Source organism: Amblyraja radiata, chromosome 4 (genome assembly GCF_010909765.2).
Source record: "Amblyraja radiata isolate CabotCenter1 chromosome 4, sAmbRad1.1.pri, whole genome shotgun sequence".
Taxonomy (NCBI): Eukaryota; Metazoa; Chordata; class Chondrichthyes; order Rajiformes; family Rajidae; genus Amblyraja; species Amblyraja radiata.
The window spans coordinates 45,503,608-45,527,878 of NC_045959.1; the positions used below are offsets into that span (position 1 = coordinate 45,503,608).

A 24,271-nucleotide genomic window follows, 5' to 3' on the forward strand; every position below is an offset into this window, starting at 1 on the left:
CTGCTTCAAACACATTCTCCGACATTTCTGCCGCCTTCAATGTGATCCAACCACCAGTCACATCTCTCTGCAACTCCTTGATTTGCTTGTCCTTTCCCACCCAACACGCCCCCTCCCAGCACATTAATTGCAACTGCAGGAGATGTAACACCTCCACTTTCACTTCCATCCTGAGACCCCTGCAGCCTTTCATGGTGAGACAGAGGTTCATGTGTACCTCTTCCATCCTTGTCTATTGAATTTAATGGTCACGATGTAGCCTCCTCTTCATTGGCAAGACCAAGCGTAAATTAGACGACTGTTTTTGCACATTTCTGCTCGGTCCAGAAAGGCCAGCTGGATCCCCTGGTTGTTAACCATTTTAACTCTCATTCCCATTCCCAAACTAACCTTTCTGTCCTTGGCCTATTGCCAGAGTGCATAGCTTACAAACCAATGGTATGAACATTTAATTCTCCAACATCAGGTAATACCCAGCCCTACCTCTTTCCTCTGCCCTGCCCCCACCCCAATGTGCAATTATTTCACCCACCATCTCCCACCTCCCTAGTCCCCCTGCTCTCCCTCTGCATTCTTATTTCCCATCTCCAAGTACTATATTTCCCTTTTATCCACCCTTTTCCTCTCCTCCTTGTCCCATTCCATCCATATCCCTCCTTTCGCTTTTACATTTCACACCTCTTCTTTCCTTATCTCACTCTTTTATCTCAATTTTGTCTCTTGCCTTTGTTATTTATCCCACCCATCTGCCAGCCACCCCCTCACACCTCTATCCACCTATTACTTGCCAGACCTTGCCCACTCCTACTTTTCTTTTCCAGCTTTCTTCCCTCCTCCCTGGTCTGTTTACTCCCTCTATAGATGTTATCTGACCCACTGAGTTCCTACAACTGTTGGGGTTTTTTTTTGCAACAGATTCCAGCGTCCAGTTTCTTGTGTCTCTATTGAAATTAGAATCTCATTTATAAATTCATCCAAATTCAGTTAACAAGAATCTCAATCATTATTAACAAATCAAACATTTGCCAGCCATAGGTTAAACGTTCAGATTGTCTTCTAAAATTATGTTCTCTCCAACTCAAAATAGACTTTTTCACATGTACTACAAATAAAATAAACATCTTCAAAAATCATTTAAATATTTGGTTCATTTATAAACTAACCAGTCGTATAGCCAGCCACCTGTTCATGGTGTTCAGATATAAAAAAACAACAGTATTACAATCAATCTTGTCAAGAATTTGTTGAAAAAACTTGTCTTTAAGTTTATACGCCCTGATAGTTGTCAGACCCCCGAGTGTCTCCGAAAAATGTGCAAACACGGGTGATTTGGTGATGCTGTCCAATCTCTGAAGTTCCCTGTAATGAACACGAGCACAACATCATTTTTATAACAACCTCTGCCTTGACATCTTACATTTAATAGAGCTGAAATCATCTGCAATAATCGCCTTATCAGAAGGCAATGATGGCTAAGTTAGATTTCAATTGAATGTCATTTTCAATGGAAGACCAATAATTCTCTTGTAATATCAAAGTGCTACTTTAACACCATTCCTTCCCTTTCCTCAGTCAAACCCCATTGCATTAAATTTCCATGTGGAAAAGAAAGGGATATCAAAAATATTGAAGATAAACTATTCAAAATCAAAAGCAAAGCTGCATTCCATCAGAATAATTTCGATAGCTCATCTGTAGAAGTAGAAATTCGTGAGAACCCTGGTGAAGATGCCGATTCATCTTGGACACCTAAGTAAATACTTTGATGCGCTTTCTTAATTAGTATAACAATGTGCAGGGACCAGGTTAGGTCGCTGGTGATTTAGATGCCTAGGAACTTGAAGCTGTTGATGATTTCTATAGCTGCTCTGTTGATGAGGACACTCTCCCCACTTCTTGTTGACAACAACCAACTCTTTCACCTTGCTGATGTTAAGGGCTAGGTCACCACGACACAAGGTTCCAAATCTCTTTCCTGTATGCCGTTTCATCATTGTTGTTGATCTGGCCAACAAACTTCCAGTACAAGGCCGCATAGCTTACCAACATTCATTGATTAGCTGAAAGGTGAAGTTGAATGTTGGGATTATATCTAAGGTGAATCATCACTTTCAGTAATAGGAAGGTAGAAAATTAGAACAAACCAAAATGAAGAATTAAAAGAGTGCATTTACATTGTAGGAGGAGCAGCACAATTTTACTGATTTAACTACAAAATATTAGCAAAAGCATTTCTATTTTAAGTTGTGGCAGCATTGAACTCTGTCCTGACTTGGTTACTTCTACTGTTATTCCAGTACAGAGGAATGCAATTAGAATACTCACATTTCATAAAAGCAAGTCCTAATAAGGACCGACAACATAATGTCCATATAATTCATTCCTTCTGGTGTTATCTGCTTATTTCTGCAGAATGTCAGTCTAGCATTGACAGAAGAAGCACCACATCTGTGTCTTCACTTCAAAAAGTATTAAAAACTCCCTGCATTAGGATTATTATATTCATGATTTTATTTTACAACTGAAGCTATATAAATAGTTCAGCATTATTTATGGAAAAATCCTGTAATTCCTAGGGGTGACTAACACTTGCATTCTAAGTTCACAGTTGAGAGCTACAGAATTAAAGGAACATTTCTTATATATAATGGATTAATGGCATAAATGTCAGAATAGTTTTCTGATAGATATTAAGGGCTAACTTCAATTCATATTATTTATCCCTAAATATCATGGTCAATATTTGTCTTATTCAGCAATCCAGAATGTGGCTAATTTCAATTCACTCCTGTAAACTGCGATCAGAAACAAAGCATCAAACAAAAGCGAGCCCTATTATTTCTACAAGCTTCTAAATTACAAACACCCAATTTTAGATAATTCAGGACATGAATAAATGCAGCTTGCACATCCAATAAATTAGATAATATAACTAAACACAAATATTGTCAATCATGTAAACTGTGGGACAATTCAAAGAAAATTACCTGGCGGAAACTCTAAAAAACATTTGAAGAAAATAATAGAGAACAAGTAATGGAATAACTGGAAGTAGAAAAAATGGAGTCACAACAACATTGATCACAATGGCACTCAGGCACCACATAACATGTGTCATGAATCTTTCCAGGTTTATGGGAATCTGATCATCTATGGTCTTGAAATCAGATGAAAATCTGGAAATAAACAAAGTTTCAATAAACTGTTGCACAAATGTGTATTTAATAAAGCAAAATGCAACCTTAAATACGGATTGTACCTCGTTAATGTGTTTATGGCAGTTATTTTTACAAAAGAACTACAATACTTTACCAACTTCCACTGGAAAGAATATTTTTTAATGTGGTTGATCTCGCATTTATGCCAGTGAAGGCAGGCACTAAAACAATAAGCAGTCACAGACACAATCTGTTAACATCATTGCATTTATCTATAAAAGTCAGCAATTTCACTCACAGCACACACTGGCTTGAAGTGAAACTATGGTATTGAAATATAAGTGAACAACCACATTATTAAACTCCTTGTTAACAGCAATTATTCTTTGCAGATATATGTTGCTTGCAGATATATATCTAAAGCTCTGACACATTCTACATTTCTGGCTAACTATTCAACCAAATTTGGTCTTGCTTTTCACCATAATTACAGCTTCCACATACTCCACTCTGTCATGTGCACAATAATATTTAAAAAAATGATTATCTGGAAGTGAACTATGTAATTATTGTACGTTTTAAAGATTCATACCTGTTTAAAATTCTTCCAACAGGTGTTGTTTCAAAGAATCTTAATGGAAGGGTTGTAACATTGTGCAGCATGTTCGCGAAGAGATGTCTTGAGGCACGGATACCTTCACAATGGCAAAATAAGAAGGAAATCACGATGAGCACTGAATGTCCGAACATTAAGTAGAAACTATTCTAAAGGACAGCACGCATACTTATTTGGTTAGATAAAAGTTAATGCTTGTGTTAAATCCAACTGTCAGAGCTCGAAAATACAAACCTGAAATGACATGTGTATAGGAACTGAACAAGGCACACAACATTCCTCCACATGCCAGCCCAAGGTATCCATTGAGGTAATGATTGAAAACATCATCTTCCACATTATTTTCATCCTAAGAATATGCAAGAAAAACAAAACAATAGCGGTGGTTACGTAAAAATAATGATTGCATGTTAACAAATAGATTTAAATATTAACTCATACATGACATAATATTTCTTCTACAACTGGGTTATCAGAACATTTTACAGGAAAGAGCAAGAACATTTTTAAATACAGACCTGAGAGTCAGTTTCTGAGTGGTTTCTGAATGAAGATGACCACTCTGCCAGCCAGAAATCAACAGCTACCAGAAAGATTTGCTTTGATGCCACTGTAAGAATTAATAAAAATGAAAAGAAAAGACCAATGGAACGGGCATAAAGCCAATAGATTTTTATGGATACAGAACCTTCTTCTTTTTCCTCTTCTTGCATCAGTTTTCCTTTTAAATTATCATCAGGCTTTTTCTCCATTTTTGAAAGTTCAGCCACCATTTGAACTCTCGCTTCTTTTTTACCTTTATGGTCATCTGTTAAAAGACAATTTGACACCCTTAAAAAAATCTAAATCAAACATGCATAAACACAAATAGGAAAAATAAGCATTTTTGTCTGTAAATTTATTCTGAAATTCACCACATCATCACATTTCCCACAGAGAGCTATGTGGTTTTCATTTATTGTCTCCTAACAGAAATATTATTACCTCCAGCTTTGACTTTTCCAATTTCCTCTTCACCTTTAATAAACTCCCTAAACTTTCACCACATCCTTAAGCATGTCCTTGATCACCTATCACTTCAGTGGAATTTCACTAGCTCCTCAAACTTTGCCACATTGGGTAGCTGTTCATCTAGTCACTTATGGATAAAGCTGATTGACCCCTTTACAGGAACCACCGGATTTTCATTTCTAATGGAAATGACAATCAAGTTGCATAGTATTTTAAATATCATTATTCCAGGGATATTCCCAATCCCATCATGGCAGGGAGTATTTGTAATGCTAGCCATGAAAACTCTATGTTCCACTAATGCCCAATAGGAATCAAATTCTGCCATCTGGTATATAATCAACTTCAATATGGTTGGCTCTTAAATGCTTCCTCAGTCCATGGGCCACCAGGGATGGGCAACAAATGCTTGTCTTGACAGCAATGTCCATATCCTATAAATTAATAATTAAAAAGGTGATCTGAAGCTTTACATCCGAGTAACAAAGAAAATAAATAGTTGACAACTCCAATATTCTCTACAGCAAGTTTCTCAAAATTTGCTAGCTTCTACTTCTACACTCTCCTTCTGTAATATACTCATGAATGAATCCTTTCTTTTCTTACTCTGATGTTTTCTGATTTCCTTCTTAAAGGACCTAGCTCTAATTACACCATTGCATCTTCTTCCAGCAAGGAAATCGACCTCAAAATGAGAACATTTGCCAGTTGATTTTAATGTTGTATATGCTGTCTATTCATAATCATGAGTCCGGTGCACAGCTAGCTGTAACAGCATTTTTCATTAGCTGCATGTCTTTAGTAGGTGCCAGATATTTAAGTTATCACTTAAAGGGTAGTTGCACCAAAGCTCCTAAGAGATAGTTCACAAAAGTCAAGGGGCTCCAGGAAACATCAAGGGAGCAGCAAGAATTTATGATGCTGCTTCCAAGTGATTGTTGGAGACAAAACAAAACGCAAAGTATTGGAGTAACTCAGCGGGTCATGCAGCATCTCTGGAGAACATGGAAAGGCGACCTTTCGGGTCAGGTCCCTTCTTCAGACTGATTGTGATTATTAGTTTGAAGAAGAGTCCCGACTCATAATGTCACCTATCCATGTACTCCAAAGATGCTGTCTGACCTGTTGCGTTACTCCAGCACTGGTGTCTTTTTTTTTGTAAACTAGCATCTGCAGTTCCTTGTTTCTTGATATTAATATTCCTAGATCACAGGTTAAAGATGATCTCATCCCCCACTGCATTGAGTCGGTATAGCAAGGAACGGTAGGAATGTACTCGAATTTCCCAAGAGCCTAGCACTATCAAACTGCTACCCAGTTTCTACAGAGATGCTGCCTAACCCGCTGAGTTACTCCAGCAGTGAAATAAAACAGTCCTAAGTTTGGTTTATGATGCAAAGCAAAATGCAGGAACAAAATAGATGAGAATTGAATTGTGACAAGGACAGCCAAGCAGTTGTTTCACAGTAAACATGACAACCGAATTCTATATTTCCCATGATGCCAGATTAATCACTTTGTGCAAGGGTACAGAGCATTTCTGGGTGCAAGACATAAGCTGTAATCCATGTTGTAAGCAACAGCATACAGAATGAATTTTGAGGTCTCACAGTCAAAACGTTAAAGTCCTAGATGATGGTTGGGGAAAGTACTAAAAAAAAAAAAAAATTTCAAAATGCAGTATCCTCTACATTATTCCTAGTTCCATGCACTAGTGAGAGAACGTTATAATAATGTGTGGGTACACAAAATTGCTGGAGGAACTCAGCGGGTGCAGCAGCATCTATATAATAATGTGTGTTAATTTGTGGTTAGAAGAAGGGATTTAAGATTGTTTAGACAATGGGTATCTGTTCAAGTTGGACCACTCTGTCCATCTTGGCCACAAATATGATCGATGAGGCTACTTTTTTAAAGCCTCTTGTCAAAGATCTCACAATTACTATGGAAGTTTGAAAGTCCAGTCTTGATTCTGGGACTTTGCAATAAAATGCAGTCACAAAAGGCAAAGATACTCCAGATTCCACACTATCCACTACACTTGCTAGCTTATTGGCCATCTAGAACCGACAATACTGGCATAGCTCAATGGTGCTGCATTGTTGTCAAATTTCAGAGCTGCACAAGATCACAAAGAGTCTTTAAGAAAAGCTCAGCACTTTTTCAGCTAGTAATTGAGAGCCACTGAAGGAATTGAAGGACCATTGGCGATGCACTCGCTAAGCTGAAGCAGAATTTAAATAAATAGAACATAAAAGGTACAGCACAAGATCAGGCTCTTCGGTCCACAATGTTAGTACCAAACATGATGCAAGACCATCTCATATCCACCTACACATAATCCATATTCTTCCATTCCCTGTATATCTATATGACTATCCAAAAGTTTTTTAATGCTACTATCGTATCTGCTGCAACTTGGTCACCCGTAGCAGTGTGTTCCAGGCACTCATGTGGAGTGGGAAAAAAAGTTTGTCCTTTAAATTTTGCCCCTCTAACCTTAATTTGATTTGACATCCTGAGAAAAAGATTCTGCCTCTCTATGCACCTCTCTACCCACCTATGCCACTTTTATCGTCTCCCCACAATCTCTGGCGTTCCAGAGAAAACAATCCAAGACTGCCCAACCTTTCCCTGTAGCTAATACCTCCTAATCCAGCTATCACTCTGCTAAACCTCCTCTGCACCATTTCTAAAGCCTCCACGTTCTTCCTGTAATGGGGTGACCAAAACTGCATGCAATATTCTAATTGTGGTCCAACCAAAGTCCTATAAAGTTGTATAATGACTTTGTGACTCTTATACTCAATGCCCTGAACAATAAAAGCAAGCATACCATATACCAACTTAACCACTCTTTTATCAACTTGTGTTGCCACTTTCAGGGGGCTATATATTTAGATTCCCTAAATGTTGGCAACTTGACCTACTAATAGTTGGTATCTCTCCTTCTATATTCTTGGTATCCAGCTGATGGAGGGTCAATGGAACATAGAAAGAAGAACTGTAGATGCTGGTTTATACCAAAGATAGACACAAAGTGCTGGAGTAACTCCAGAGATGCTGCCTGACCCGCTGAGTTACTCCAGCACTTTTTGTCTGTCAAAGATTTCCAAGCTCCTGCTGCTTGTCTGGTCCCTCCATTCTCACTTTCTCAAGGAATATTGACATCCCTGCTCTTGACTTGCCTCTCCAACATTGTTGGTCCACAACGGCAGTTCTGCTGCCATGAAAGCCATATGGAGTTTATCTACCGTCCTGAGGCCCAAATATTGTAGTATAATCACAAGTTGTACGTTTTATTTTCAAACTTGCCAAACCTTGAAATTTAGGCAGCAGGCTTCCCATATTGTGGACAGTTTAGAAAATAAGGAGTGCTCCATTATGTAGACAAAGAATAGTTGATAAAAATGTGGCGTGAACTTTACAAGAAAGGCATTTCTTAAAATCGACCCGCACTCCAGATTTTACAGTAATGTATTTTATGTGATAATACAAACCTTTTGATGCCATATTTTTCCAAAATGTTATCAAATCTGGTCTCTGTTTAGATATCTCCTGGTAGGTCCCTTGGATTTCAATCTTCCCATCCAGCATAGCAATTACCTAAAAATGAGTAGTCACAATTCAGAAGATTACAAATTTGATTATATCCACCTTGCAAGGGGAGCAAGAGCGGAGCACCGATGAGACACGCGTGAGAGCTTTATCTATGATAGAAGAGGGGAAACCACGTTCCCTAAAAAATGTGGAAATCTCGCATGTCCTGGCATGGAACAGCTCATCTTTGGTGCAGATGCGGCATAGACGGAAGAAATGGGAGCAGGGGATAGGGTGTTTGCAGGGGGCAGGGTGGGAAGAAGTGTAATCTAGATAGTTGTAAGAGTTGTGATGGAGATGATAAGATCAAGAAAGAGTGGGAGGTGTCAGAGATGGTACAAGTGAATTTGAGTGCAAGATGGAAATTTGTAGCGAAGTTAATGAAGTCCATGAGTTCTGCAAGGCTGCAGGAGGTAGCCCCGATTCCAAGTGAATTTGAGTGCAAGATGGAAATTGGTTGCAAACTCAATTTCAAAGTAAATCTGAGGGCGTCTGTCCTACAACCATCAGGCTATTAAACACTACATACACTTATCCCCCTGTCCCACTTAGGAAACCTGAACGGAAACCTCTGATGACCTTGCGCCCCACCCAAGCTTTCCGTGAGGTTCCCAGAGGTTTTGGTCACTCTCCCTAATGGTCGAAAGTGGTTTCCGCGTAGTCTAGGCTTCTTCTATGTTCCTGCGATTATTTCAACAAAATCAAAACCGGCCTCGGCTAAAAATAGGTTGCCGTTTGGTCGAAGCCAGTGGAGTGTCAAGTCAAGTCACATTTATTTATATAGCACATTTAAAAAACAACTCTCGTTGGCCAAAGTGCTTTACATTGGTATAAGAATAGTATAATAAACAACAGTGGTTCATAGATTAAATACAAACATCACTACATATATATAGCCCTTGCTCAGAGGACGTAAAAAAAGGATTGGGAGTACAGATGAGTTTTTAGTCTCGACTTAAAGGAGTCGAAGGAGGGGGCAGTTCTGATGGGAAGAGGGATGCTGTTCCACAGTCTAGGAGCTAACCACAAAGGCGCGGCCGCCCCTGAGCTTATGCCTAGACCGCGGGGTATTCAGCAACCTCAAGTCGTCCGATCTGAGGGACCTGGAGGTGATGTGGTGGGTGAGCAGACTTTTAATGTAGGTGGGGGCAAGCCCATTGAGGGCATTGTTGACATAATGGAGGATCTTGAAATTTATTCGGAACCGCACAGGGAGCCAGTGGAGAGAGGCCAGGATCGGGGTGATGTGGTCCCTTTTTCGGGTACCCGTCAGGAGTCTCGCTGCGGCGTTTTGGACCAGTTGCAGGCGGGACAGGGAAGATTGGCTGATGCCAGTGTAGAGGGATTTGCAGTAATCTAGGCGGGAGGAGATGAATGTGTGGATGATCTTTTCGAGGTCATCAAACTGCAGGAATTGTTTTATTTCAGCTATCGTCCGAAGCTGAAAGAAGCTAGCTTTTACCATGGCATTGACTTGTTTGTCAAATTTCAGTGCTGAGTCAAATATCACGCCAAGGTTATTGACGTGAGGTTTGAGTAGTGGGGTAAGGCTTCCTAGGCTGCCTGCTATCATTTTGATTGAGTCCGAGGGGCCAAGAAGGATGACCCCAGACTTACTCTCATTTAGTTGGAGGAAGTTCTGGGCCATTCAACACTTTATATCCTCGAGGCAGCGGGTCAGGTTAAGCAGATTTAATTGGTTTTTGAGCTTCAGGGGGAGATAGAGTTGTGTATCGTCTGCGTAGCAATGGAAGGAAATGCCGTGCCTTTCAATGACTTGGCCGAAGGGGAGCATATACAGGGAGAAGAGAATGGGGCCAAGGATGGAACCTTGTGGAACCCCACAGCAGAGACTAGCTGGGGAGGAGAAAGAGTTGCCTATGTTGGTAGAGAAACTCCTACCTTTGAGGTAGGAGATGAACCAGCTCAGGGCAGTGCCATCAATACCAACCCCGTACCGGAGACGGTCAATTAGGATGGTGTGGTCGGCAGTATCAAATGCTGCGCTGAGCGAGAAGGAGCAGGATTGCACAGTCGCCGGAGAGCCCCGAAACCTGATTGGAACGTTTGGAACTGATTGGAATGATAGTGAGCCCCGAAACCTGATTGGAACATTTCCAAGATAGTATTTTGGTGAAGGTAAGGCATAAGTTGACTTAAAATTACCTTTTCAAGGGCTTTTGAGAGGAAAGGCAGTTTAGAAATGGGTCTGTAATTGCTTGGCAAGGTGGGGGTCGAGGTTAAGTTTTTCCAGGAATGGCTGGACCACCGCATGCTTGAAGCAGGTAGGTACAGTGCCAGTGGCCAGAGAACTGTTGAAGATGGCGAGGATGCTGGGACCGGCTATTATAATGATGTCCTTTAGGAGGGCAGAGGGGGCAGTGTCGAGGGGACAGGTAGTAGGTTTCATGGTGGTGATCAGTTTTACAAGGGAGGGTAGAGTAACGGGTTGGAAACAATCTAATTTTGAAGAACAGACCAATGAGACAGCCAGGTCATGGGAGGGAGTGGAAATATTTGTTCTTATGTTCTTTACCTTGCTGGTGAAAAATGTAGTAAATTCCTTGCACTTAGCAGGGGACTGGTGCTGGGGGCAGGACAGATGATGGAGGTGATGGTGCTAAAAAGGACCTATGAGCGTTTTTGGAGATAAGGGTGGAAAAGTATTTTGTTCTTGCAGATTTTTCCACTTCCTAGTATTTGTGAAGATTGTTTTTCAGGAGTTCAAAGAAAATGTGAAACTTATCAGATTTGTACTTCCGTTCTGATTTTCTGCATTCTCTTCTTTGGGCTCTGGTGGTGTCATTGAGCCACGGATCGCCTTTAGTCTTAGGCTTTTTCGTTTTAAGAGGAGCAACAGAATCCAGGATGGAAGAGCAAGTAGTATTGAATAGAGAAATTAGGTTGTCGGTGCTGAGATGGAGGGTAGACTATTGCTAGGAGCATTGTAAGAAAGGTGGATGAACTTAGAGCCTGGATTGACACCTGGAAGTATGATGTTGTGGCGATCAGTGAAACATGGTTGCAGGAGGGCTGTGATTGGAAACTAAATATTCCAGGATTTCGTTGCTTCAGGTGTGATAGAATTGGAGGGGCATGAGGTGGAGGTGTTGCATTGCTTATCAGGGAAGATATTACAGCAATGCTTTGGCAGGATAGATTAGAGGGCTCGTCTAGGGAGGCTATTTGGGTGGAACTGAGAAATGGGAAAGGGGTAGCAACACTTATAGGGGTGTATTATAGACCGCCAAATGGGGAGCGAGAATTGGAAGAGCAAATATGTAAGGAGATTGCAGATATTAGTAGTAAGCACAAGGTAGTGATTGTGGGAGATTTCAATTTTCCACACATAGACTGGGAAACACATTCTGTAAATGGGCTGGATGGGTTGGAGTTTGTAAAATGTGTGCAGGATAGTTTTTTGCAGCAATACATAGAAGTACCTACTAGAGAAGGGGCAGTGCTGGACCTCCTGTTAGGAAATGAGACGGGTCAGTTGGCAGAGGTATGCGTCGGGGAACAGTTCGGGACCAGTGATCACAATACCATTAGTTTCAATATAATTATGGAGAGGGTCAGAACTGGACCTAGGGTTGAGATTTTTGATTGGAGAAAGGCTAACTTTGAGGAGATGCGAAAGGATTTAAAAGGAGTAAATTGGGACATTTTGTTTTATGGGAAAGATGTGGAAGAGAAATGGAGTACATTTAAAGGTGAAATTTTAAAAGTACAGAATCTTTATGTCCCTGTTCGGTTGAAAGGAAATAGTAAAAATCGGAAAGAGCCATGGTTTTCAAGGGAAATTGGACACTTGGTTCGGAAAAAGAGGGAGATCTACAATAATTATAGGCAGCATGGAGTAAATGAGGTGCTTGAGGAGTATAAAGAATGTAAAAAGAATCTTAAGAAAGAAATTAGAAAAGCTAAAAGAAGATATGAGGTTGCTTTGGCAAGTAAGGTGAAAGTAAACCCAAAGGGTTTCTACAGCTATATTAATAGCAAAAGGATAATGAGGGATAAAATTGGTCCATTAGAGAGTCAGAGTGGACAGCTATCTGCAGAGCCAAAAGAGATGGGGGAGATATTGAACAATTTATTTTCTTCGGTATTCACCAAGGAGAAGGATATTGAATTATATGAGGTAAGGGAAACAAGTAGAGTAGCTATGGAAACTATGAGATTCAAAGAAGAGGAAGTACTGACACTTTTGAGAAATATAAAAGTGGATAAGTCTCCAGGTCCAGACAGGATATTCCCTAGGACATTGAGGGAAGTTAGTGTAGAAATAGCAGGGGCTATGACAGAAATATTTCAAATGTCATTAGAAACGGGAATAGTGCCAGAGGATTGGCGTACTGCGCATGTTGTTCCATTGTTTAAAAAGGGGTCTAAGAGTAAACCTAGCAATTATAGACCTGTTAGTTTGACGTCAGTGGTGGGCAAATTAATGGAAAGGATACTTAGAGATAATATATATAAGCATCTGGATAAACAGGGTCTGATTAGGAACAGTCAACATGGATTTGTGCCTGGAAGGTCATGTTTGACTAATCTTCTTGAATTTTTTGAAGAGGTTACTCGGGAAATTGATGAGGGTAAAGCAGTGGATGTTGTATATATGGACTTCAGTAAGGCCTTTGACAAGGTTCCTCATGGAAGATTGGTTAAGAAGGTTCAATGGTTGGGTATTAATGGTGGAGTAGCAAGATGGATTCAACAGTGGCTGAATGGGAGATGCCAGAGAGTAATGGTGGGTGGTTGTTTGTCAGGTTGGAGGCCAGTGACTAGTGGGGTGCCACAGGGATCTGTGTTGGGTCCACTGTTGTTTGTCATGTACATCAATGATCTGGATGATGGTGTGGTAAATTGGATTAGTAAGTATGCAGATGATACTAAGATAGGTGGTGTTGTGGATGATGAAGTAGATTTTCAAAGTCTACAGAGAGATTTATGCCAGTTGGAAGAGTGGACTGAAAGATGGCAGATGGAGTTTAATGCTGATAAGTGTGAGGTGCTACATCTTGGCAGGACAAATCAAAATAGGACGTACATGGTAAATGGTAGGGAATTGAAGAATGCAGGTGAACAGAGGGATCTGGGAATAACTGTGCACAGTTCCCTGAAAGTGGAATCTCATGTAGATAGGGTGGTAAAGAAAGCTTTTGGTGTGCTGGCCTTTATAAATCAGAGCATTGAGTATAGAAGTTGGGATGTAATGTTAAAATTGTACAAGGCATTGGTGAGGCCAATTCTGGAGTATGGGGTACAATTTTGGTCGCCTAATTATAGGAAGGATGTCAACAAAATAGAGAGAGTACAGAGGAGATTTACTAGAATGTTGCCTGGGTTTCAGCAACTAAGTTACAGAGAAAGGTTGAACAAGTTAGGGCTTTATTCTTTGGAGCGCAGAAGGTTAAGGGGGGGACTTGATAGAGGTCTTTAAAATGATGAGAGGGATAGACAGATGTTGACGTGGATAAGCTTTTCCCACTGAGAGTAGGGAAGATTCAAACAAGGGGACATGACTTGAGAATTAAGGGACAGAAGTTTAGGGGTAACATGAGGGGGAACTTCTTTACTCAGAGAGTGGTGGCTGTGTGGAATGAGCTTCCAGTGAAGGTGGTGGAGGCAGGTTCGTTTTTATCATTTAAAAATAAATTGGATAGTTATATGGACAGGAAAGGAATGGAGGGTTATGGTCTGAGCGCAGGTATATGGGACTAGGGGAGAATACGTGTTCGGCACGGACTAGAAGGGTCGAGATGGCCTGTTTCCGTGCTGTAATTGTTATATGGTTATATGGTTATATGGTAGACGCCTCAATAGTGCAGATGTCGGGGGCGGCTATGAGAGCCTCAGAGAACTTATTGGCCGTCGTGGAGTTAATGTAGCGGGAGTAGCGAGCAGGGAGATGGGATTTTGAGGGAGAGAAAGGCAGAGATATATTGAATATAATAGCACTATGATCAGACAGACAGGCATCAATAATATCTGTGTTGCAAGTTGGGAGACCAGACGAAAGCACTAGGTCTAGTGTATGGCCAAGCTTGTGCGTGGGTCCAGTGGTGAGTAGAAACAGATTGAAGGACTCAACCAGGTTCATAAATTCACTCACAAGAGGCTTCGTGGGACAGCAGACATGAATGTTAAAGTCACCAAGAATCAGGATCCGGTCAAATTTGGGCAACAAGCTAGCAATAAGATCACCAAATTGTGAGATAAAGTCCTCATTCGTTTTTGGGGTCGCTATTTACTTACAGGCAGTCGAAGGCAATCTCCTTCGCTGACCGGCCATTTTGATTGGCTCATTGGAGTTTTCAGCAAAGATCCTATAGGATCTTTGGTTTTCAGGACCTAGAAGATCCGCCGAACGTAAACATAATTAAAAGGAGGTGAAATAATCTAATCAATCTACAGCACAGTCCGAATGGAATTAATTAATTGAATATACTCTATGATAACACAACAGGAATCAGCAGTCATCAAAATGAACATTAATGTCTTAAAGTAAAATAATTTCATCAAGATATTATGCTTACATAGTCAACTTCCTCAACATATTCCAGTTTGTGTGTTACAATGATAGCAGTTCTGCCTTCTTTCTTTAAAATCCCCAAGATCCCTTGCTGGAAAACCTGATTTCCCACATGTACATCCAAGGATGATAAAGGGTCATCCAATATTACGAAAGGGCACCTAAGGTAAAGATGAGATAGAATAACTAAATGTTGAGGCAACTTAGGACAGTAAAGTTTCAAATTTTGACATAATTCAAGATTCAAATGGGTTCAGAAAACAATTTGATTATTTTTTCCAAATGCATTTGTGGCAAGTACTTTCACATTTAAAATAAATCTTAAGCAAAATATCTTGCTCGATTGTTTATCACACTTTATTAATTTTGATCCCCAGGCTTCGCTCAAGTACCTGTCCCAAAGTAGAACAACGAAAGAGTAAGAAACATTCGGCTTCGAATTCCTCCCACACTCCAAAGACGTACAGGTTTGTTGGCTAATCGACTTGGTACAATTGTAAATTGTCTGTAGTGTGTGTAGGATAGTGTTAGTATGGGGGGGGGATCGCTGGTCGGCGCGGATTCGGTGAGCCAAAGGGCCTGTTTCCGCGCTGTCTCAAAACTAAGCTGAAGACATGCCATTCTTTATTTTACTGTTATCAAACCTGTGAAACAACAATGCTCATCAAAGAAAATTTACTACTTTATCTGTAGAGGAGGATGGTGGCATGACATACAAGAGCAACAAGCATCACCTGGATGGATCACTCAGGGAACTGCGGGAGTTGTGAGACACACTCAGCAACAAGGAAGGAGAGCTGGACAATCTGCAGAACCAAGCTAAAGCTGTGATACGGAACACATCCCCCAAAGGAGCGGAGAACGTCGTCAGACCTGGAGAAACTGAGGATGGACCGGGAGAAGCTGAAACTGAAGTGACCGTCCCAAGATACAGACCCAGAAGAATAAAGAAAAAGAGCAGAAGTGTTTGGAGGGGAAGTAGTTAAGTCAGTGGCTGAAAGGGCTAAAACCAATAAGCGACTCCAGCCTAAGGGTGTCTGGAACTACCCCGAGAGAGCAATGCCAAATACCACACCTTTTTCGCCGTTCCCCTGCCCCCGGATAGCCAATAATTTTTCGCCTTCACTTACGAGGGGCAACAATACACCTGGACACGAATACCCCAGGGGTATATCTATTCGCTCACCATCTTTTCCCAGATTCTGAGTGGCCAGCTGACAACTCTCCGATTACCCCATGGCTCCGCGGTGATACAATATGTTGACGATCTCCTCCTGGCCAACATAGGCCCCAGAGAGAACCGTGAGGACGCGAAGGTACAGTTAAAGGCGCTCCACTGTTGGGGATACGTACTACCCAAAAGCAAAGTTGTCCAGGGGCAGTTGCAAGTTACGTTCCTGGGCATATTGCTCAGTGCAAATGAAAGAGCCTTGACATCTACACGGATTGACCCCATCATTGCCCATGCGACCCTCTACACTCCTAAACAGATGCGAGCGTTTCTGGGCTTTGTGAACTTTTGTCGCCAATGGATTCCCAACGTCGCACTTTACACCAAACTACTCTTCCCCCCTTGGCCTCCACCAGTTCATCCTGTCTGCAGAACAGGTCACCGCATTCTGTGCACTGCACCAGCGGTGGGACGAACTCTGTACGACTGACCTTTCCAGCTCTACGTTACTATGTTGGATGACTGTGCGTCCGCAGTCCTCATGCAGTACCATGGCGACGTTCGGCGTCCTGTCTCTTACTACTTGGTGAAATTGGATCCTGTGGCTCTAGGATTTCTTCCCTGCACCCAGATTCTCCCTGGACTTGACGCTGCCATCAGTGCAACAGCCAACATCACTGTCCATCAGCATGTCCAGGTTTAAACTAAGCATTTCATTGTGGCACTCCTCACCACCGGACAAACAAGGTACCTAACACAGGCCCGACTGGGATGCTATGAGGTCACCCTCTTGGCTAATCCCTACTTTACCTTCCACAAGTGCACCACCATCAACCTGTTCGCCTTCCTCACTTCTCCACTGGATCATTAGGTGGGGCCACCACATGATTGCCTTCGGCGTAATCAACTGTTGACCACCACACGCGAGGACTTGCTGTACGCCCCCCTCCCGGAGGCCGGTGCCACATGGTTCGTGGATGGTTCATCTCTTTCCTCGAACACCGAACGACGACAATCCGGATATGCCATCGTCAAAAATATGACTTCGGTCATTGAGGCTGCCGCTTTCCAGTAACCCCTCTCCGCACAACAGGCAGAACTCTTCGCCCTCACCCGAGCATGCATCCGTGAAAATGCCCACCAGTTGAATATCTACACCGATTCCCGATACACTTTTGCCGTTGCCCACGATTTTGGGGCACTGTGGCAGAATCGCGGGTTCCTCACCTCCTCCGGCACCCACATTAAGAATGTTGTTTACATCCGCAACTTGCTGCAGGCACTTGTCCTTCTCGCCCACCTGGCAATAATTAAATGCAGCGTCCATATTGGCGCCTCTGATCCGGTCACCCAGGGCAATGCCTCTGCCGACACCACGGCATAGACAGCCGCACAGATCCCTGTAGGCCCACAGATCCTTGTGAATAGAACTGCCTTGCCAGATATGGGAGAGGTCAGGGCTATGCAGAGGGACACCTCTGCTGTGCAACATGATTTATGGAAATGAGAGGGATATACCATAGATTCCCACACCGATCATTGGCTCACCCCTCTTGGACAAGTTTGTGTGCCTGAGGCCTTCCTGCCAGTCCTCCTTAATTACATCGAGTGCTATAAGTATTGTTTGGTAATTGTGGATATATTTAGCGATGGATAGAAGCGCTGCCAACTGTAAATGCTACAGCCGAAACCACGGTGAGAATCATTCTAAGGGAAATTATTCCCCAGTTCGGATTGCCTACAACTACCAGCTCCGACAATGGTCCCCATTTTATAGCAAAAATAAATGAAGAGGTCTGCCAAAAGTTTCGCATTAAACAACAATTCCATTGTGTCCACCATCCACAAGCTTCCGGCATGTTGAAAGGGCAAATGGGACCCTGAAGTTTAAACTAGCAAAGCTGATGGAGGAGACTGGACTGAATGGGATAAATGTACTTCCCTTGGCCCTCTTTGAAATGAGGGTGACCCCACACGGAGCTACTAAACAAACGCCGGCCGAAATAATGTACGGAAGGCTGTTGTGGACTCCTTGGGGAGAAGACCGTAGTGTAGGGGTTAGCTTCAACCTGCAAGCTCTCAGCACTAATAACTTATGTGCAGCAATTAACAAATGCACTATCAGTCTTGTATTCCCAGGTTCATGAAACACAAAGGGCGACGACTGACACCGCTGAAGGACGGATGGTGTGGCCGGGTGACTACGTCCTCGTCCAAAATTGGGATCGGAAGACCACGGTGGAAAGCACTGTTCCAGGTGCTCCTAACTACCCCCACTGCAGTTAAGGTCGAAGATCATCCTTGTTGGATACACTTGACGGACTGCAAGCAAATCGGTCCACCAACAACAACACAGTGCTCGCAGGTGAAAGAAAAACAGGCTTCCTTATCTGATTAGAATGTTGGGTTTATGCCCATATCTCTATGCATACTGAAGAAGGTATTCCTTTGCGAGCCCAAGGACGGGTACCAACCAAATTATAATCAGACACGTATGCCTCCATTTTTGCAACTGGTTAATGAAAGAAAATATTAAAATCCTTTCTTACTATAATATAAATGTTGATCACAAAGATCAACAAGGTGGAATGTAGAAGAGGATGGGGGTTTAAGTGTTAATGTGTACGTGACAGGCATGAGCCTGCTTTACTTACTTATAATTGCTAGCTAATTAATAACAGGTTTTGCAGAACTGCAAAGGGTGTTGTGACTAAAAAGGGAAGAGGCCCAATACCAAGTAGAAAAATGCAGAGAAAAACAAGTCTGTTCTAGACAATAAGATCCAGTGCCGAAATGTGCTGATTGTGTGATTAGCTGGACCCGTAACTATTCGTGCATAAAAATACTGCCCGTGCATAGAATAATTGAGTGGGACCGCGAGGGACAAGGAGTACGCAAACCATACTCGGGGTTGCTCTCCCACTCCCGCATACGTAATAAAGAGGAATTGTTATATACTTCAACAAATGTGTTTTGTTGTCTGATAGCGCGGATAGAACTTTAACATATCATGTTAATAAAATCTTCTTTAATTCACTGCCATTTAAAACCTATTGAATTGTTGGTGCAGCCAATCTTCCTGTTTTTATCCACCATTTAAAAAGCTTAATTTTCATTATATGTCCTACTTTATTTCTTAAGTTATTTTCACCAACTATTTAAGCAGAACATTCCAGTTTATATAAATGTGTGGAAATTAATTCACTTCACCTTCTCCTACATTTTAATCAAATATATTGAACTTTTACCTTTTGATTGCCATCTTGTCAGTAGGTTTCTCAAAATCGACAATCTACCTCCAATTTCAAACTTGCCCTGCCAAATCTTTTGTTAGTCACTTGACTTCATTCCTTTAGCTATTTTCATCATCATTCTCACCTGCCCTCCACCCTGTTCTCTCCAAACCTTCCCTCCGCAACTTCAAACAGATTTATTTCAGGATAGATAAAATGTTAACTTTGTTTTCTTCTCAAACCCTTGCCCGACTTACACGTGAACAGACAAATTCAGAATAGGAATTGGCCAAGCAGTTCCTCCAGCCTGCTCCATGGATGAGATCACAGCTTCTTTGATGTAACCTCAACTCCACATTCCCTCTTATCCCTGATAGTCTTTCTGTTTATCACAAATCTATTGATCTATTCTGAATCTAATCTGCTTTGAGACTATTTCACAACTCTCAGGCAGAACATCTAGCCTCATCTGACTTAATGGACAATTGCTCATTTCCCCACAAGTAGAAATATCTCTCCACAGCACTAGCATTCACTTTTCTAAACTCCAGTAGATGCAAGCTGGTTCAACGTTTCCTCGCACTACAATCCACCAATTCCAAGCAATAGTTGAGTAAATCTTCTCTGAACTTTTCCCAACACTTTAACATCAATCCTTAAATAAGGAAGCAAAGTCTTGTGCACTGTACTCCAGTTGGGATCTCACCAATACTTTTGTATTCAATGCTCTTAGCAATGAACCAAAACATTCTCCCAACTTTCTTATTTATTTGCAGTATCTGCATTTCTCTGTTACATATTTGCCTTTTGCTAGATCATATTCGGTTGTGCTGTTGCAAGTTAAGGGCCTGTCCCACTATACGAGTTTACCCAAGAGTTCTCACGAGTTTAAAAAAAAATCTAACTCGTGGTAAATACGCAGAATGTACGTAGCGGGTACGTCGGAGCTCAGGACTTCTCTTAGCGGTTCGTAAAGCTAACGGCATGTACTTGGGAAACGTGGAAAGCTCGTGAATTTTTTTCAACATGTTGAAAAATGTCCACGAGAGCCCTGAGTATCTACGAGCGGCTATTACCGTAATTCTCCGAGTTTGAATCAGGGGAAACTCGGGAGTACTCTTGAATTACCTCGTACAGTGGGACAGGCCCTTAAGAATTGCTTTGTTCTGTCAGGGACGTATGGCAATAAAACACTCTTGACTCCTGACCTCTGCACCTCAGAGCTCTGCAAATTCTTATCATCTAGATATTCTTCTCTATTTTCTTCTGCCAAAATAGATGTTTACACATTTAATTGGATTATATTTCATTTGTCAGTTCTCTGATTATTGGCTTGATACAACTGTAGACCCCTGTACCATCCTTACTTCCTTTTCACAACTTATTTTCATGGCTGTCCAAGAGGTATCAGCAAAGTTAGCAACTATAATTTCAGTTCCTGCATCCAAGTAGATAAAATGCAAAGTATTGCTGCCCCATCACCAATCCCTGTGGATTCCATTCATATATTACATCTTGACGGTTTATATTACATTCATATATTACACACATACAGTTTACATATTCAGTTGTGCTGCTGCAAGTAAGAATTGCATTGTTCTATCTGGGACCTATGACAATAAAACATTGTTGACTCTCCTTGCATTTTGTCAAAGAGAAAAGGATTTGTTTATGCCTACTCTCCTTTTTCTGTTAAGCAAACAATCTTCCAGTCATGCTATCATGTTATCATCCAACTCTGGATGACCCTGACCTAATCCCAACTCTGGATGATGTCAAAGAAAACAATGTCAGACCAGTTCTGACAAGGAACTGGGGATGTATGATCTTCCTGTTGAACTCTTCAAAGCAGCTGACCTCAAGATTCTGGATGAATTTCATAAACCAGAAGCTGGAAGGTAAAACCCCTGTCTCACGGTGCGAGTCGACCCACGAGTGACCCCGAGTTTAAAACAAATTAAACTCGTGGTAATCACGTACAATTAACGTAGCGGGAACGTCGGAACTCGTGGACGCAACTTAGCGACTCGTGGCGCTAACGGCAGGTATCCGGGAAACTTGTTAACTCTTGAAAAACTTTAAACATGTTTAATGATTTCCACGAGTCAAATTTACTCATGCAGTTAAAATTTGAAACATTTAAACTCGTTGTAAGAACATAGTAGCCCGTGAGTTTACCGTAGTGACTTGTGAGTCTACCGTGGGCACTCTTTAACTCAGCGGGCAGGCAGCATCTCTAGAGAGAAGGAATGGGTGACGGGATGACGTTTCCAAATTTCTGCTGCGTCTTTGTGTTACTCCAGCACCGTGTGTTCACTTTTTGTCAACCAGCATCTGCCCTTTCTTGTGTATGACATTATTTGTCATACACAAGATGTATGACATTATTTGTATCGGTGGCAGTTGATTGTCATTCTCTTCAGTTTCCCAGGGGGTCGGGACGGGACTGGAGTTGGGAGGGAAAGGTGGGGGGGGGGGGGGGGGGGGGGGGGGGGGGTTGGGGTGACTTAGTACGGGAGACAAGTGTACTGACTGTGTGGGCAGACACCTTGGTAGTGATTGCCCATGGGGTTCACTGTCGAGGACTTCATAATGCAGAGAGCATTATAAACAGTGGAGCGATTAACCCTGGAAAGGGGGGAGACTCTCTCTGAGTTGGACACAGGAAACTGAAGCAGGAATTTTCTTGAGGTTATTAACGACAGATAAATGGATGGGAAGGGTTTAGAGGGCTGCGGGCCACATGCAGGCAAATAGGACTACCCCAAGACGCCAACTTGGACGGCACGGCCAAGCTGGGCTGATGGACCTGTTTCCGTGTTGTACAGCACCATGACTAAGGCCTATCCAGTGGGATTGACATGTTTTGTATTTTTCTTTTCTAAAGATGCAGTGTATTTTGGTGACTATTGCACACTGCAGACCAGAAGCGCCATCAATACCCAGAGAGAAGGGATGGACGGGTTAGGTGAGCAGGAGAGTGGGGTTGTTTGCAGTTGCAGAGGGAGGGGGCAAGGGCGGTACAGTTCCCAGTCTCAGCTCCTGTTCTACCGAGCGCGTGGACGTGGACGGGTGGCTTGGTTGGCGGCGGCCCCACAGTGTGGCAGAGCTGGCGTGCCCGCTGACTCCCCCCACCCCCCACCCCCCCGGTCCGGGGCCACGCTGGAAGAAAGCCCCCGAGCACCTCCCCCAGGGCGACTGGCATTGACCGGTGCAATGGGCTGGGAGCTGGAGAGGGGAGGGAAGGGGTCACACACATGGCCGGGAAGCAGAGGGGTGGGGGTGGTGACAGACAGGGCCAACAATGAGATGGAGAAAGACTGAAACACTGACGTGCAAAGGAGACCTACAATAGTGCATGATTTCTCTCGCGTTATGGCGGGTGATTGTCGCCTGCCCGCTGTTTCTGAAGCTAAAGCCTTGGGATCGTTGCCCTTCATGTTGGCGTGGAGGGGGAGGTGGGTATTGTGCTGTTTGATCGCCCCCTGCTATCCCAGGGACAGGGAGACACAGCGGCTTTTGAGTGGTGGGCAATCACTACCAAAGTGTCTGCCCACACAGTCAGTACACCTCTCCTACACTTGACTCCCATACTAAGTCACCCCCCCCCCCCCACTCCCCACCTTTCCCTCCCAACTCCAGTCCCGTCCCGACCCCCTGGGAAACTTAAGGGAGCGACAATCATGGATACAAATAATGTCTTACACGAGAAAGGGCAGATGCTGGTTGACAAAAAGTGAACACACGGTGCTGGAGTAACTCAAAAACCCAGCAGAATTTTGGAAACGTCATCCTGTCACCCATTCCTTCTCTGCAGAGATGCTGCCTATCCCGCTGAATGACCATACTGAGGGAATTCCCACGTATATGAAACAGAGAGAAACGCACTGGCACTGGACGGTGCGCATTTTCCCTTTGTAGGCCATATCAATAGATGCGGCCGCGCTGAATTCTATCTTTAACTCAAAATAAACGGCAAACTTAGACATACACGTGGGAACTCGTTTAAACTCATGAACATAAACTTGGAATCTCGTAGACAACCATGAGTGTGTTTTTTTCTTTCACTCGGGATCACTCGTGGGTGGACTCGCACCGTGAGACAGGGCCATTGGGGCCATTAGGGTATGCCACAAGATTTGAGATGCTAAAATTGAAACAGGCCTGTGTATTTGCTCCAGTCCTTTTCAACCAGTTTGCAGGCATCAGCAAACAGTTCGTGATTTGACTTCCAAAGACTGAAGGCAAGGACCATGACACTTGAGAGACTGATCTTAGAGGCACAGTTTGCTGATGACTGTTGCCTTATGGCTCACTCAAAGTTTGACCTTCAAGTCACTGATGCCACACCTGCCGAAGCCTTGTGATCAGACTCAACAAGACAAAGGTCCTGCACCAATCTGCTCCAGACTCTACAGTGCATCCTTTCAATTAAAGCATCAATGGCACTGAGCTGAGACAGTCAATCACTTCAAGTGCCAGGGAAGCATCATGTTCTGATGTCACTCTCAACATAAAAATAGCGGCAATAATCAGCAACACAAGTTTGTCGCTTGGTTGCCTGCACTCTTCTGTGATAAATCATAGAAACATCAAGTTGTCAACCAAAATTAATGTGTACAAAGCAGTCATCCTCACAAGCCTTTTGTATGGATGTTTTTTGGAAACATATCAAATAGCTGATGTATTCCACATGAAATCTCCGAGGTCACTCATGGGCATCAGCTGGCAGGACAAGATGGCCAACTTAGAACTTCTAGACAGGAGATACAAGGAACTGTAGATATTGGAATCTCGAGTAAAACATAAAGTGCTGGAGTAACTCAGTGGGTCAGGCAGTATCTCTGAATGGAAGGACAGGCAACGTTTTGGGTTGGGACCCTTCTTCAGCCTGTGAAGAAGGATCTTGACCCGAAACATCACCTGACCATTTCCTCCAGAGATACT

General features: G+C 42.7%; 1 protein-coding gene across 5 annotated transcripts in view; it reads right to left on the reverse strand.

Moving 5' to 3' along the window:
* LOC116972035 (ATP-binding cassette sub-family C member 9-like) overlaps positions 1–24,271 on the reverse strand; it is a 153,569-nt gene that overhangs the window by 19,463 nt on the left and 109,835 nt on the right. For 4 of the 5 annotated variants that reach the window (XR_004411701.1, XM_033019301.1, XM_033019302.1 and 1 more), the window contains exons 18-24: positions 14,925–15,081; positions 8,286–8,391; positions 4,293–4,582; positions 4,009–4,123; positions 3,751–3,853; positions 2,988–3,176; positions 1,164–1,359 (exon numbers count right to left, since the gene is read on the reverse strand). Coding sequence is in view for 4 of the 5 variants with exons in the window: in XM_033019301.1 (XP_032875192.1) it covers positions 1,164–1,359; positions 2,988–3,176; positions 3,751–3,853; positions 4,009–4,123; positions 4,293–4,582; positions 8,286–8,391; positions 14,925–15,081 (1,156 nt within the window). In the remaining variant the exon portion in view is untranslated. The remainder of the gene's footprint in view (positions 1–1,163; positions 1,360–2,987; positions 3,177–3,750; positions 3,854–4,008; positions 4,124–4,292; positions 4,583–8,285; positions 8,392–14,924; positions 15,082–24,271) is intronic. The other variant, XM_033019303.1, reaches the window with a different exon arrangement.